We start from the raw sequence: 16,423 nt of genomic DNA, 5'->3' as shown, positions 1-16,423 counted from the left end.
TTTTATATGATACTTTCACCTAGTATGACGCAGAAAGTTACCTCAAAACTAGTAGCCTTTAGTGCGCTAGCCACTCAGCTTTAATAGATGCTAGGTCACGTCAGAGCCTGAGATATAGTCACGTGCCGTTTGAAATCGTTTTCATTCAGACCACGTGATGTTCCTTATCAGCAACGTTAATCTCGGGCCGTGACATCCTAACCTGACGCTGCCAGATGGGGCGGTATTGGGTAGCCATGTTCCCCAACACAGCACTCATCTGGGACACAAATCCGTTCCGTACCGAACCAATCAGCGTGAGCTAAGGGCGGGATATGTGCGAAACCGGATGTGAAGCTATATAGACACGTCAATATGATTGGTTGTGTTTGCACGCCCACACGGTGATAGACAGACGGTCCCATCCAATCATCTATCAAGTATCTTGAAAAAAAGGAACAGCCCCGTCATCGAATTTGCTTCCGCGATCCCAGATCCCAATAAGCTGTGAAACAAATTTGTGTAGCAAGCTTCTTGGATCTGGCAGCGTCAGGTTAGTGACATCCCCCCTTTAATAAGCTTTTTTAAGTTAAATCTTTTCATTGAAAATAGCTGATCTGCAAGCTCGATCACTAAATCTGTTTTAATGGCTCAGAATCGAATATCTGATCGCTTTGGTGGGCTTGAAGGGGGTGTGGTGTAGAAGGCTCTAACCAAGAAGCCATCTGCCTTGCTAAGAAGGTAACTGTAATGTAACGTTAGCCGCAAGTAACTTAGGTGTTGATCCATAAACGTTGTATTCTCCACTGACTGGCTTAGCTGCAATTTGCAACACTAGATTTTTTATAATGGGATGAATTGATAGCCTATTGATCCAAATCGAATTTCATATCTGCTTGTATTAAACAACGCTAATCTCACCAACATTGCAGCTGTAGGGCAAGCTTGAATTATCCTCTTTCAATCTGCAAAGTGTTTGTTTCATAAAAATGTCCAAAAATACATTTTCACATAATGCAGGAGGCAGCAGCACGACCAGTTAATAAAAATGAGTGCTTCCAAACTCCAAATATCACGGCACGGAATTTCTTAGCAGAAAGTAGCTCATAACATGTCTATGTTGGATTTTTATGAAACAAACGCTTTGCAGATTGAAAGAGGATAATTCAATCTTGCCCTACAGCTGCAATGTTAGTGAGTAAGTTTAACGTTGTTTAATACAAGCAGATTGGAAATTCAATTTGGATGAATGGGCTGTCAATGGAGGGTATTGCAACTCTAGATTCATCCCTTATATACAAAGAAATCTAGTGTTGCAAGGTGCGGCTATTATATGACTGTCTCTGGTTTCATGAAAATCCACTACGTTATGACAACAGTGCAAATTTCTCCTTTCTTTGCTGGTTTACACGTTGTCTGACTATATCATCACCTGATTTGAAATGGCACATATTATGCAGGATGTTGAGTAAAAGGTTAACCCTGGTCAGTACTGCCTGAAGCTTATAATCACACTGGCCCGTTTTCTACATGAGCCAGAGCTCCAAAATTGGAACGTTATTATGAATTGAGTGGCCAAACCATACCAAATTGTTTATAGGATCAATATCAATATTGGTCAATATAAGTAAATTAATACATCCAAAGAGTAGCTTTTTCAAATGTATCACACATTTTGTTATTTTCACCTACAGGTTATATATAGTAGTAGTAGTATAGTAGGCTATACATGATTTTTTAAATATTTATCACCATGAAACTAACAGAGGTTGCTTACTTACACGAAGACAATGATTTATTGCATTACAAGTTTTCTGAAATTGCACATTTAAATATACATTTACATTTAAATGAGTTCATTTTGGAGCTCTGGCTCAGCCCTGGTAGTAAAGGGGCCACTGTCTAGTGTCTACCTGGACAAGTAGAAATTGCATCTTGACTGAGTGGTAGAGGACATAAAAGTTACGGATTGTAGCTTTTGTCTAAACGGGTTAAGAAGATTCTGTGATGTGAAAAGATGTTTTGGTTTCAATTACATGATCTTAATTTCACGATAATCGTACATGAGATTATTCTGCTCTACATTTAGTTTTGTATTATAATAATCTCATGTGAATTGAATGAGTGAAAATCCCAGAAACTCCCAGAAAAATCCCAGAAAAATGAGTGAAAATCCCAGGAAATCCCAGAAACTTTTAGAATCAATATCCATCATTATGTTTCAATGAATTGAGTACACTAGTCCTTACCTGTTCTGAATATATGAACAGCAAATCATGTTCAGTGTGCGATGTAATAGATCACATTACTGATAGGGGGGAATTGTTTACAGATGGTCTTGGGAAGTTGGGTTGGGCACAAAAGTATAGGCTAATTAAATGCTGTAGTACAATCATAAGTACACCATTGATGTGTGATGGAAATATGGTGGTGATATTCAGCCTATAAATGGAAGTTATTGAATATTTTCAAGTTCGGTGTTGCACTTTGTAGACGTTCCCTAACCGCTCACCGTCTGCTGCCCATGGAGATATAAGCTATTAACCGGTGAACACGGAGGTTGGCTTTTTGGGCTTCAAAGCATTGCATCTGTCTGTATGTATTTTGTCATTGTGTTGTTCCGACGGCACGGGATCTGTCTTCCCCAAACGTCTCCATTTGGCCACCCCGAGACCCCGACAGATAAGCATTCCGTTGTGATCGTGCTGTTCAGTGTGTCACGCAGCCACGCTGGGTGCGCGCAGGGCTGTAACCTGTCGTCAGTGTCCAGGCTTTGAGCGTGGATGTAGCCCATGTGTGGCACGGCGAAGGAGGTGGTTGAGGAGGGGGCGGACAGTGTGGTCTCGACACAGTGTGTGTGTGTGTGTGTGTGTGTGTGTGTGTGTGTGTGTATGTGTGTGTTCACGTTAACATGCCTCCGTCCAACTGTCGGAGCTTTCAGGTGCCTGTGCCACGCAACCCGGCCACGATGCTTCCCCAAAGAAGAAAGTTATGTCGACTGACGCAAGAATAGCTGTACTATGGGACTGAGTTGTTTTCCTCGTGTGGGTCTGATGCATAGGTCTGATGCCTGCCTGGGGGCGGTGTGAAAAAGGGGAAGTGCGTTGGAGAATGCAAGGGGAATGTTGCGCCGGAAACTGTGTCCCAGTATTAATCTGTGTCCGTCCCAACATGCATTTCACTGGTGACACGTGATTTGCAGGGAGATGAGTTGTTGCAGTTGGATTATTATTTCATATAAATGGGTATTGTACTGTAAATATGACATGAATATGAATGCAAAGTAGTGGTTGAGGTGTGGACAGGCTAGCTGTTGGTGTTGTGCATGGTGAGATGTGTGCAAACGGTGTGTTTTGGTAGGAGAAGACGGCCAAAGGATGCAGCACACACACACACACACGCGGCACCAAATTGTATAGGGCACTCTTTGTTGTGTTGCGGCGGTAGCTAGAGGAAGCATGCCAGTGGGGTAACGGTGAGAACGGTGGCCTGTGATGCAGGTGTCGCTAAGGGGCGGAGGTGTGTGAGGTTAATTCACTAATAAATTCATTATTAATCATTAATGTGTCAAATCGAAGAAAGGGCTTCGTTAAGACCTCCATATTATTATGGTCAATGCCTGAAAAGTGGGAGCGATTGGTGCAGGCAATGAGGAGATACGGCAGTGTTTCTGACACACACACACACACACACACACACACACACACACACACACACACACACACACACACACACACACACACAGACAGACATTGACTGAATTATAGTATGATAAGGACCCCAATGGAAACAAGCCATAGGCTTTCATGGGTTTAAATTCATCATAGCAGACCTTGTATTGAAGTGTACCTTCATGTGCCTTTTTTTTGTCCAAACTGCTAATAAAGTATTCAATCAATCAAAATCAGGTTACGGTACAGAGAAATGTGATATGAGTGCACTCCGGTTGCTGGTTCTCTTCTCTTCTGCGAGCTTTAGGCCTATATAGTCCAGTTTTTGGTGAAGAGGTGACTAAAATATGTATCTGAAAACATTATAGGTTAGAAATAAGCCACGTTAGCACACGGTGAGCTATTGCTGTCTGCCTCAGTCTCTCACTAAACAAATCATGGATGCTAATGTCCCATGGCCTAAAGGGATGTGACACTGATTGGTTCAGAAACACACATCCTGCCGTTTCAGACTGAATCTTCAAAAATATAATGCCCAAAAAAGCCATTTCACCGTGTCTTTGACACTGGTCGCTTACTCGCTTCTCTTCCACCCAGGTTCCCCCTCAGCAAACCTCAACTTTCCACCCAATGGGTGAATAGTCTGGGCATGAAGGACCTGGTCCCGACCACCAACACTTGCCTGTGTTCTGAGCATTTCCGTTCCGACTGCTTCCGAGACTACAACGGAAAACAGTTTCTGAAGGAGGATGCGGTGCCCACTATATTCTCCTGGAATGATTCATCAAAGGTTTGTTGCTGCCGGTGAATTAAATATGAAGGGCCCCAAAGGAAACTAGCCATTAACCCTTTTAGCCTGACGTCCAAATTTAAAAAAAGTCAAAAATAGCTGACCCACAAGCTCGTAGCGTGACACTCGGTGGCGTGCTATGAGCTTGTAGATAATAGCTAAAGACAATAGCTAAAGTATAACATAATGCTTAGTTAAAACACCAAAAGGGGTTCCCGCCCAAAATGGGTTAAGCTTTCTTGGGTTTTAAATCCACTTAGCAGACCTTGTATTTAACTGTTGATAATGTAATCAATCAATCAGAATGTACTCGATTAGTGTTTCTCAAACCATCGACGACCCCTGGGGGTCCCTGGCCCCACATTAACCCCATTTGAATAATTTAGAATTTTGAACACAAAACTCCTCTTCTGGGAGTCCCTGGCACAACATTTTTTCAGATGGTCGAATCTGCGGCCAAATGCATACATTGATATCGACCACGGATGCTAAATGGTGCAAATAAACAGGTTTTAAGTCACATTCAAGCAGAGCTGTACAAGGACACGTCTTACATCCTTGCTATCCAACCTACACCCCACACATTTTTCTTTCCAAACAAATTACAAATTAGCTCAAATAGTTCATATACAAGCTTACAACACAGCTTGTAGATGAACTATTTCAACGTGGAAACGATTGTGCAAAATTAATTGCGATTACCTCATAATTGCGATTATGTAGCACGGTAATTGTGACAGGCCTACGTCTTAATGGGTTAAGAACCAGTGCACACATACACTCACACACTTCATAGTGAGTACTGTTTATTTATTGGCTATGCTTGTGTGTGTAGTCATGCTATCATGTTACCTCTTTGACAGACTCACATTGAACTCCGGAAACGAGGTGTTGCACCCAAGGATGCCAACCCTCCCAGCAAATTTGGGACACAAGCGGACAAAGACAAGGCGCGTGAGGCTGCGGGACAACGCAGGGAGAAACGAGGGGGGGTGAGGGTGAGTTATTAATAATAACGAGATTGATTAATGATTGCCCAGTATCCCACACTGTTGGACATTGGTCAATCCACACACACCTCTGTAGCCGACTGGAAACTGTTTTTCACTTGGTATTTGATTACTTTTCACTAAGAAAAACATATATATATATTTTGTAAGTATTCCCATGAAAAGATAATTAGTAATTAGACAATAAATTTACTTTATATGCACTTTTAATTAAGCTAAAAAGAAAAAAGACTACTAGCTTAAGTTCTACAACTTTGAATTGAACAAGCCGTTCTAACAGGATGATTATTATAACAATACAAGTACTTTGAGCTTGAAAGTCAGGATGTCAAAATGCAGCTTGATGTTTTAAGAGTGGCTTAGAGCAGTCATTTTGTAACGGAAAGGTTTCCGGTTCGATCCCCAGCTCCCGCTCACGTCTTTGAGCAAGGCACTGAACCACTAACTGCTCCCGAAGAGCACATTGGTGCATTGCATGACTACCTCCACCATCTGTGTGTGAATGGGGAGGGGGTCTTCAACAGGGGGTTTGGTGTACATGGAAAAAAGAGCAGACCAAGTACCGAGCCAAAGGTCAAGTTTACCTTTGGTGTTTTAATTTAAGTAATTAAATATCTGAAAATGCACATTAACATAAAACAATATGTAGTGGGGGTGTTCAGTGCTGTAGCCTAGGGTTTTCAGTACAGTATACCATAATTATTCCTTGCGCCACATAGGCTGCACGTATAGGCTATATTTGCGGTGCCGTGTCATTAGTCAGAAGGTTCATTGTTCCGAAATTACTATCCCCATCTCTAACCCTAACCTAAACGTAACCGCAAGCATGGGAGCAGTGCATGTTCGCCAACCTTTATGCATTGTTCGCAGAGGTTTCAAGCACAAGATGAGAAATAGAGTCAAAGCTGACAAGTCTGGTCTGTGGTGTTCAATTTATTATAAAGTAATTAAAATGTGCACAAGTGATGACATTTTGAGATCTCTCTCTGAATGTAAAGAGAGGTCGAACAGACATGAAGACAAAATGGACATTCGTGAGTATATAAAGGCGCAGAATCAGCAGAGAGGGCGTGTCCTGACATGACAAGTTCTGAGATACTGGGCAACAACTGGTTGAAACCAGTTGCGTTGACTGGCCCATTGATGAATGTAGCAAGATATAGCAGTGTCGAGACCTTGGGGAAAGCAGGGGAGTGTGCACTTCGTGTGTTATGCACACAGCTGTGCCTCTCCAAAGCGAGCATTATGGAGTTTAGGAACATTGTGAGAGCAACATGTTAAAATGAAAATTAAGGGATTTGTATATGAACAGAGAATATAATATTCTCCAATCAGCGTGTTCGGACTAACGGGACTTCAGATCTATGGGCATTTCCCATATTTGCGTGTGGTCAATGCATGAAATGTTTAGCAGACATTCGTTTTCTTTTTTTCCTCCCTAAACTTTGGAACGGCATACTACATATAGCGTTTAACGGTAGACTACACCACTGGGGATGTCTCTCCTTCATCTCTCTTAGCTAAGGGATCCTTGGCCTGAGAAACAATGAAGACCCCTGTTGAAATTCTTTGGATGAAGGTTGCAGAGTTGGGGAGCCTGGCAGCCTGCTGGCCAAGTGGTCCAGGCGCATGCCACATATAGGCTTTGGCCTGACGGCGCATCACGTGTTCGAGTCCCGTTCCTGACGACCTTTGCTGCATGTCTCCCCCCTTCTATCTCTCCCTCTTTACTGTCTATCGTCACTTGATACTATCAATAAAGGCAGAAAAGCTAAAGAAAAACAAATCTCTAAAAAAAACAAAAAAAAGGTTGCAGAGTTGCAGACTGTTTACGACTAAACCTCACCACAACGTGTTTGAATGTTTTTGCCTCAGGGGGGCCGAGGTGGAGGACGGGGAGCAAAGATCCCCAATGACAGGTGAGTCTCTGGGTTGGGATGGGATTATTTAAACCAGTGGCTCTCTGACCTTTTTGTGCCAAGGGTTGATTATATATTTCGCCGTGGTGTGTTGTAAGCTTGAAGATCAAAGTTCTATTTCCGCTATTTTGTAAATGTTTTGAAAAAAAAAAAAAAAAAAAGATTGTGTCAGTCCTTTCTTTGCATATTTAAGTTATTTGTCATATCTGCCCTGTGCAATTTGTGATTACGAAGCCTAGAACGCAAACAAAAAATAGAAATTGTAACGTTCCACTGTTCAATGCACAAAACACAATTATTTGTGTGACAATCGGCAACTTCAATTTGTAATCCTAGTTTAAGCTAAATACACTATTTTCCCTTTCACTACATGCAGACAGACCATCGCAAACAAGAGCAAAGTGTATGACACAAAGGGCCGGCTGATCACCAGCGGTAAGGACCTGTGTGACTGTCTGGACGTGGACTGTATGGGCTGCTTCTACCCCTGCCCCGATTGCGGCTCGCGCAAGTGTGGCGTTGAGTGCCGCTGCGACCGCAAGTGGCTTTACGAGCAGGTGGAGGTGGAGGGGGGAGAGATCATTCGTAACAAATTCACATGTTAAGGTCCTTTCGGATGGGAAGAAAATGCAGGGTTTTGTATTTTCTTAAAACATTTTGTTTCAGTTCTTTGAAATATATAATGTATTGTCTATAGGCTATGAGATCTCCTGGCTTCAAGACCTTGTTGTCGGGTTCATGTGTTTGGTCCGGCGGAGCATTGGTCTGAACGACAACCTACCTCAAACCCTCACCCTAACCTCCCCCGGGGCAGCACACCTAAACCTAACCCCAACCCTCTCCCGACCCCCAACGCACCTCGGACCAATGCTCCTTCGAACCAATGCTCTGTCGGACCATAGTATGCCTTTTCTGTTTTGTTTTTATTGTTTTCTGACATTTATGATTATGTGCCTGTAGGCCTACAGAGTTAGGGGTATGTGATATCGTTGGTTAAATAATTGCTATAGAGTGTTTGTCCGGTAACAGTGGTTTGCCTGACTCTCCAGCTTTTATATAAAGATAGGTAGGTGGCAAATCTTCCATCAATCAGGAGAGTGTGCCCATTTATCAGCTTCATTTTTATAGTGTTCCAGTTGTAATGTCTGCTCATTTCTTTGTCATCACTTCACTTGTTTATCCTGTATTGGTTATCTCTCCTGATTGGATAAAATTAGTATCTCGGCCATCGTGGAAATGCATTTCCTGTTTAAGAAAGAACTAGAGAGATATGGAGACTCTTGTTGCTGTACTACTATCAGAATATAAAGCTATATGACACTTATTTTAACAAATATAACTTATCCTACCTTTTAAGGTAAAACATTGTGCCCAGTTCTTGTGTAAAATAAACTTTCTTAAAATTAAATGTTAATATTTTGAGTATTTTTATTTATTTTAGAAATGGGAGTCTAAGTGGAAAATGGGATAATATTATTATGGATCTTGAGCTCTATGGGAAGGACGTGGCTTCAATGTGGATATGGGACTAACATCATGTGACCAGCCTGTGACATCAGTAAATACTGCACTGTTTGGGTCGTGGCCCATTTGTGGGTCAATAAATATCAATTATTTGTTCTTAATTATTTCAAAAGATGAAAATCTTGATGAATGAATTACTAATTAAAACAGGTTTTCATCAGAATTTCATGAATGAATTATTTAAAAAAATCCATAAATTAGGGAGAATAAATACACAACTGAAAATAGCAGATCTAGAAGCTCACAGCGTGCTGTGTGAGACGTGTTGTAATCTTGTAGATCGTCTCTTTTCACTAGTTTGGGTCCCCGGGAGACAACACATTTCTCTTTTGGTTTCCGAGCTAAAAGTTTGATCTATTGTATGATGTGTTAGGATTTTAAAAGTGTGAAAATATCCGATCTACAAGCTCACAATGCCTCACGATTGTATGATTAATTTCCAAACTAATCAAAAACATAGGAAGTTGAAATATGGAGTTACAAGGAGTCTTCTTGACAGTGATGTTGGTATATATATATATATATATATACTGTATATGTTTTGTGTTTTACATCATACAAGAAAAAGTCACAATAAAGCAAAAGTTCCATCCATCCATCTTCAACGCTTAGCTGAAATCGACTTCCCTTACATTAGCAGCTTCCTACTGGATGATCCCGGGTCATTGTGGAGATTTAAAATCAAATCATTTGTTTGTTAATGAAGGAATAATCATGTAGGCCTATAATTATCAGTAACACCCCGGATGACGAGATGGGGTTGATCTCTCAATTTGTCCACACTGCATGTGTATAAGATGACGTTATTTCCCGTCATCTCATTTATACTTGACAAAGACCACATGGTCATAACGTCGTATTATTAGTGTGGTTGCAACCAGACTCTAGTAATTGTAACACTTTATTATTTTTCTTTTTATTTCACTGGAGTAGTCTTTAGTTTGCCGCATTATACCTCCCACAGTTTTGACTGTACGCACTTGAGCCATAATGTCAAATTGACCGGAAAAATCGGGAATCGTGTGCTTGTATTTTGTTAAGAGAAATGTTGTATAGTTTAATTGATATGAATTTATTAGTGAATTAAAATTTCCCATTGACATGAATGGGAAAATGCAAAAATTCACATTCAAGTATTTTTTTCCTCTGAGACTGTGAGGACTATAGTTACAAAACTTGGAGGATAAATTCATAATTATCACTAAAATGAATTAAAATTATAATTTTATAGGTCGGCCTCATGGTGGCGCTATAACAGCCCACTTTACCTTTTGGCTTATAACTCTTGAACCGTAGGTCGTAAAATAAAATAAAAAAAATCCCTGGATTCCTTGGGTCATGACGCATCTCCCCATATAGGCCACGCCCATTTGCGTCATGATAGATTTTCCGCCTTTTTAAATTATATGCTTTTCCTCCTACAGATTTTGTCCAAATATCACAGAAATTGGCACACATGATCTCTGGACCTATCCGATTAAAACACCAACTGCAGAATTTTGGTAGTGCGTATCGTTCGGCCGTAATCGTCTTCCGAAGTTAGTAGAAGGGGCCTATATCACAAAAAATGCCATAAATCACGAACGGAATGTCCAATCCATCCCAAATTTGAATCACATGTCCGGGGTGGTTCAATCAACCAATTTCTAAAATCCATAGGGGGCGCCGCAAATGCGATAAATGTAACCGTTTGTCGCGAAAACATGAATTTTGGGGGTTAAATCCCCTCCGAATTACTTACACATGATCTAAGGTGTGACTTGAAATTGGCTAACAATATTAGTGGGAGGGGCATATGTAAGCCACTGCGGCAACCACACTCTGCAATTTTTTTAAATTGCAAATTTTCTAGTTTTTACCTGCTGCTGTGCTGCTTAACGTTTTTTGGAGCATCTTAAAGTGAATTGCGAGCCCCTGCTGTCTGTTCTAACAGTTAGGCTCAGCACCAATGATGGAGGATGTGTGTTACATTTCTTCTTCTGAGAGATATAAATCCCCCCATCTCGTCCTTGGTCTTCTCAGACGTGCAGTGAGCTCCTCCCTGGGAGATGCTCAGGAGGAATCCGTATTAGATGCCCGTAAAAATACGAAGTCAATTAAAAACAAATCCAACAATCTCAATGTACGAATTTCAGTGCAAACTGACAAGTACTATCATATATCATGTTTGAAATGGCTATAAATGTATGACGTATGACTCCAAATTTGGACAAGGTTTCAGCCCAGTCAGGGACCCATTGTCCTCTTTATGAAATTAAAGTGAAATATTTTATTGCCTTATCAATCATGTGCAAATAAAAATGTCCAAAATATGCAAATTACTTGCAATGATCAGCAGATTTCTTTTCATAAAGAAATGAGTGACGGAAGTGTGTTTGTGTACAACGGCTACAAGGACAAGGTACAAAGGTGTCAATATATTGTATACATATAGCATCATACTTCCACTTCCTTTATATTTGAATGCCTGAAATGGGCCTTTATATTTGAATGCCTGAAATGGGACATTCTGCATAATGAGTACTTTCACTTTTCGGTACCTTTAAGGACATTTTCATGCCAATACCTTTTGAATTCCGGACTTTTACTTGTATTTTTACTGTGCAGTATTGATACTTTTACTTAAGTAAAACATTTGAGTACTATTTCCAACACTGCCTATCTATAAGGTTATCTATAAGTTGATGGTCCCAAGGCGTCTGTTCTGCATAGTACAGATGCAGATGCAGCTCCACTCTCCTCAGCATCCCTGCTGCCAGCACTGCTGCCATGACAACTGGCTGCATCCTCAGCCGTGTGCAGTACCGCAGCTGTACCACAAGGGGGGGTAGTTTGCACTTCACATAGCATAGTCACAAGACAACCAATCTGAGAACCCATCGTCAAAGAAATAAAGGAAAAACAGCTCCCTCAACAGTCTGTATTGAGTATCTACAAGGTATTATAGTATGGCTGTGGATGTCTAATTAGTTCATAAGGGCCCAGTCATTGTCAGTAGACCCGTTTAAATATGATTAAATATGATTCTTCTATCTGCTTATGCTCATTGAGTCCCTAACATGGACAGTGTCTTAATTATAATGCAGTGGTTTTCAACCAGTGGTCTGGGTGGTCATTGAGGGTTCCAGGTGGTCCCCAGCTAAATTAGTTGGTAACCTTATAGATCTTTAACAGTTACAAGTCCATTTGGTTTCATTTTACGTTTGTGTCAATTATCTAATGTGATCCTGGGCTCTACACACCCTCCGCCAACCTGGGGAGAGAAACGGACTTGAACTCATTAGCATGCACTGACGCCATCATAATTAATACTGTAAGTGTGTTGTGTTCGTAGAATAGGAACATGTGAAGGAATGTCATACAAAGATGGCAGTGAGTGAAGGAGCAGCAGCGTTAGCGTACGTATCTATCCTTCGTTCTGACGGACGTCCTTTCTTGGAACACTAACACAAATCCTTCTGTTCTGTTGCATGCATCATCCCCCATGGACTGGCAGTCTCTCAGATCTGCTAAAAATAGTAGCTATACGTACTGCTGCTATGTATAGTTTCTGTAGACTGCTTTTACGGATCAAAACGCTATAGTATGCTGTTGCTGTGTGTGTGTGTGTGTGTGTGTGTGTGTGTGTGTGTGTGTGTGTGTGTGTGTGTGAGAGTGTGTGTGTGCGTACACTGTACGGTATATGCTACATTTTCCAGCAACAAGCTATTCCTGTGTACATTGTCATATTACTGTATGTCAAGTATAACATTATCACTGGAAAGATTACTTTCGCTCTGCTACACTAATGTCTTACCTTAACCCATTGATGCCTGGTGCAACCTATACGTTGTTCTACCCTTGATGCCGGCGCGCTCTCTGTGTCTCATCAGCTATTGCTATACATGTAGCAACATAACTATTTAAAAAAATAATTAATCAAAATTTGAAGGTTTTCAGAAACCTTAGGTCAGGCCCTAGAAGGCGTTTCCAGATTCGGCCTCATGGCATCAATGGGTTAAGATTTGCCGATCTACAAGCTCACAAAACAATGCACTGTGACACGTTCTGTTTTAAACCAGTTTCATATACATCTACATATCTGCAGTATATGTTAATACATTATTACACACAAAAAGGCAGATAGCCTTATAGGGTTCCTTAGGAGGAAAAAATCCAATGCAAAAATAGGAGCTGAGAGAGATCACTCTATTGCAAGAAATATAATATTATAATTCCTTTAAACGGCTATTTTAAAACACATGAAACCCCAGCATCCATATTGTGGGGAAACGTTAACAGCTTGTTGATCAGCTATTTTAAGCAAAGACATTCAATCTAGAGCCAAAACAGAAGCCATGAGGGACTCCACTCAACAATTGATGGGGTTTAAGGGGTTAACATCTTGCAGAATACTTAGCTATTATATTTTTGAGCAGTGCTAGCCGCCCCCAAGAACAGGCGTGTGTGTATGTCTGTCTGTCTGTCTTTCTGAGCACGGAATGTCTGTCTGTAGCACGACCTATTGACCCTTGCAGATGGGGTCACATGTGTCAAACGCGCACGCACGCACATACACCAAGGCCAGGAATGAGGCCATGAGGGGTCATTACAACCCTTGTGCTTCAAAGCCTCGACAGAGTCTGTTTTGCCTTGCGGAGGGGTGAGTCAACACACACAAACAAACTCAAATTTCATTGCATCGCTATTGTAGGCTTGTGTCGGTAATAATAATTGCGTTTAGGCGACTATGTAATAATTGTGACAGGCCTACAGGGGACTACAGCATACGGTATACACATTATACAGTTACAATGCACCTGTAGCACTCTGCCCGGTTTAGGAGTACATTTCCAAGTCTCCTCTCTTCTTCTTGGCAAACAACTTTAATTCCCAAAGGATTTTTCCTCATTGCACCACTTAAATAGGGCCAGCTGCAACAACATAAATCTTTTAATCTCCACAGCCTTGACACGGTCCCATTTTCTTTACCTGTTTAAATGTAAATGAAAAGGTCTTCTCAATTCCCCCACAGATAAGCAAAGGACAATGGCCCAAGGTTGTTATCCTCCAACATACACGCGTGCGCGTATACACACGCACACACACACACATGCACACGCGCACACACACAAAGAGGAGCCGCCAAGCCGGTCTGATGTGGAAAGTGATGCAGGAGACATGGAGAGTGGAAGGATTAGATGAACTAGCCAAAAATATTTTCTCCCCCACACTGAGATGGAAAGTTTGTGGAAAACATGCATGTGAACAGAATATCTGATAGCACAGTGGTTCTCCAGGAGGTCCCCAGCAAACGGTTAAACCAATTAAGTTTTATTGAAATATACTCAGTCTACATTAGTATTGTGTGCTTTGCTTGTGCATTGCTACTTTTGCTATTTCTGACTAAGGTTGCCTATAACATGCCCAAAATAGGGTGTGAAAGTGATTAATTTCCGTATCATTTAACCACCTAGAAGGTAATCCAATGAGAGGATGTATTAAGAATGAGTGTTCAGATAAGTGCTCTCCCGCTCTCCCCACCTACAGTTTATAGAATTCGATTTAAATCCAAAGATATCCTCTTACAGGGATCCCACTTCCTGGCATCAAACCACGATATACTTTTTGTGTACTATGTATTATGTTCATGTGGATTTTAGTCAACGACTAGAAAATGTGCCCCTCGGGGCACAGGTCTCTACCAGGCCAGGTCAGGTTATTGTGGCCTCCTGGTGGCGCTATAACAGGCCAATGTGAAAAGGGTGCTATTTGATGGCAATTGGATGTGTTTTGCAAAAATCCACCTGTTGGAGGCCAATGTGAAAAGGGTGGGATTTATTCCTCAGCCTAGTAGGAAAATTGCACCCTGCGTTCATGATTTGAGGCTTTTTGTTCAAAATAGGCCAATACTGCAAACTTTGGAAGCCAAAGTTAGCCAATTACGATGGAATATGACATATCGGACAGATCCGTCTTGATCATGTGACTTTAGAGATACTGTGCAACGATTTGCGGGATTTTTGGACAGAAACTGGAAGAGTAATATAAAAAAAAGTTTTTTACAAAAGTCGGCCTTCTGGTGGCGCTATAAAAGGCAGATGTGAAAAATACAGGTCTCTAGGGAGTTTCACACAGATCGGTGCAGTTATAGGTAAAAATGTGAAAAGCTGCCTCATGGTGGCGCTATAACAGGCCGCTCTGGAAAGTTTGGGGCAGAGGTTCGTCGTTGCAGTGTGTGCAGTGTGTGTGCAAAGTTTGGCGTCAACCGGGTTAACGGTGCGGGAGATTAGCTGTACACGGACGGACGGAAAAAGGGACGGACGGACACACGGATGGAGAGCAAAACATACTCCCCCTGCATGCCTTTGGCTGGTGGAGACAATAATCTCAGTTAGTGAGTTAATCAATCAATCAATCAATGTAAGCTATTGCAACAACACTGTAAAAATAGGTAGAGATCGCACACACCAAGAATGCATTTTACATTATTTATTCTCTACATCACAAATGGACAGACAGACGTTTCGGCTATCCAGCCTTCATCAGTGTGAGGAGTTAAGTGTCAAGTCTCTTTTAAAGGAGTGGTGACAGTGTGCAGGTACACATCATCACCACTGATCAGTGATCACCTCACAGTCACACCCAAGGGGTGATTACAGACTGGGATTGATAATAGCTCTATAAAGTCTCTGTTAACAATAATAATAGATTTGCCAAATACATCTCAAAATACAAATAAAAATAATTGAACAATGCTAATTAAGTCACATCAGGCATCCATAAATCAGTTTCAGTCAGTTTCAGTCAACTTCTTTTCTACCGTCAATAATAAACTAGCCTCGTTTTTATTTCCAGGAAGATACTAAACCAACAGACTATGGGTGGCATGAATGGCTATGGACAGATCTCCCTATTGTGGGATTATACATTTATTTAATAGTTGGCTATTGCAACAAGCCGTTGTTTGTAATGTGTAGGGAATCTATGGATGCAAATTATCAATGAGATTCCATTGTGTTCTTTCCACTGATTCCACTGTTCTTGAGTTTGGAATATGCTCCCCATCTTAGACACACCAGAAGCAGATTTTCTTAAAAAAAGTTATTTAAACATAAAATGATGCGTCCTTTATAGATGTAATTGTTTTTTATTTTTGTTTTCTATTTTTTGTTATTTTTATTGTGTAAACACTGTATTTGTGACAATTTGTGGTTGTCTCTGTTAAATGCAGAGCGACTTCACTGTTTTTATAGATTAGATATATATATAGATATATATATAGATTTTTTACTGTCATTATGCTCACATTTCATATCACATACACACCATACATTTCACTAGCCCCAAAACATTTGTTTTAATTAATTGTTAACTGTTTAATTTAATCTGATAATTTTTTAACGGCAATTAATCAATTTTCGATTAATTGTACCTAACGTGACACTCATCATACGGTTGTTAGGCCTACAGATGTAAACCAGTGAGTATCTCATCTCATAGGGGGCGTTGTCATGACAACCACATTTCATTTCAGGAACTAAACTCCCA

At 40.9% G+C, this 16,423-nt stretch overlaps 1 protein-coding gene across 1 annotated transcript in view; it reads left to right on the top strand.

The window, feature by feature from the left end:
- arl14ep (ADP-ribosylation factor-like 14 effector protein) overlaps positions 1-8,736 on the top strand; it is a 14,405-nt gene extending 5,669 nt beyond the window's left edge. The window contains exons 2-5 of the mRNA XM_083759610.1: positions 4,248-4,440; positions 5,304-5,438; positions 7,326-7,369; positions 7,746-8,736. Of these exons, the coding sequence (XP_083615736.1) occupies positions 4,248-4,440; positions 5,304-5,438; positions 7,326-7,369; positions 7,746-7,974 (601 nt within the window). The 3' untranslated portion in view covers positions 7,975-8,736. The remainder of the gene's footprint in view (positions 1-4,247; positions 4,441-5,303; positions 5,439-7,325; positions 7,370-7,745) is intronic.
- Positions 8,737-16,423: the final 7,687 nt, after the last annotated feature.

Source organism: Protomyctophum parallelum, assembly GCF_964188405.1.
Source record: "Protomyctophum parallelum genome assembly, chromosome: 2".
Classification (NCBI taxonomy): Eukaryota; Metazoa; Chordata; class Actinopteri; order Myctophiformes; family Myctophidae; genus Protomyctophum; species Protomyctophum parallelum.
The sequence above is the reverse complement of the archived record's forward strand: the minus strand, read 5'-3'. Positions and strand labels throughout refer to the sequence as shown.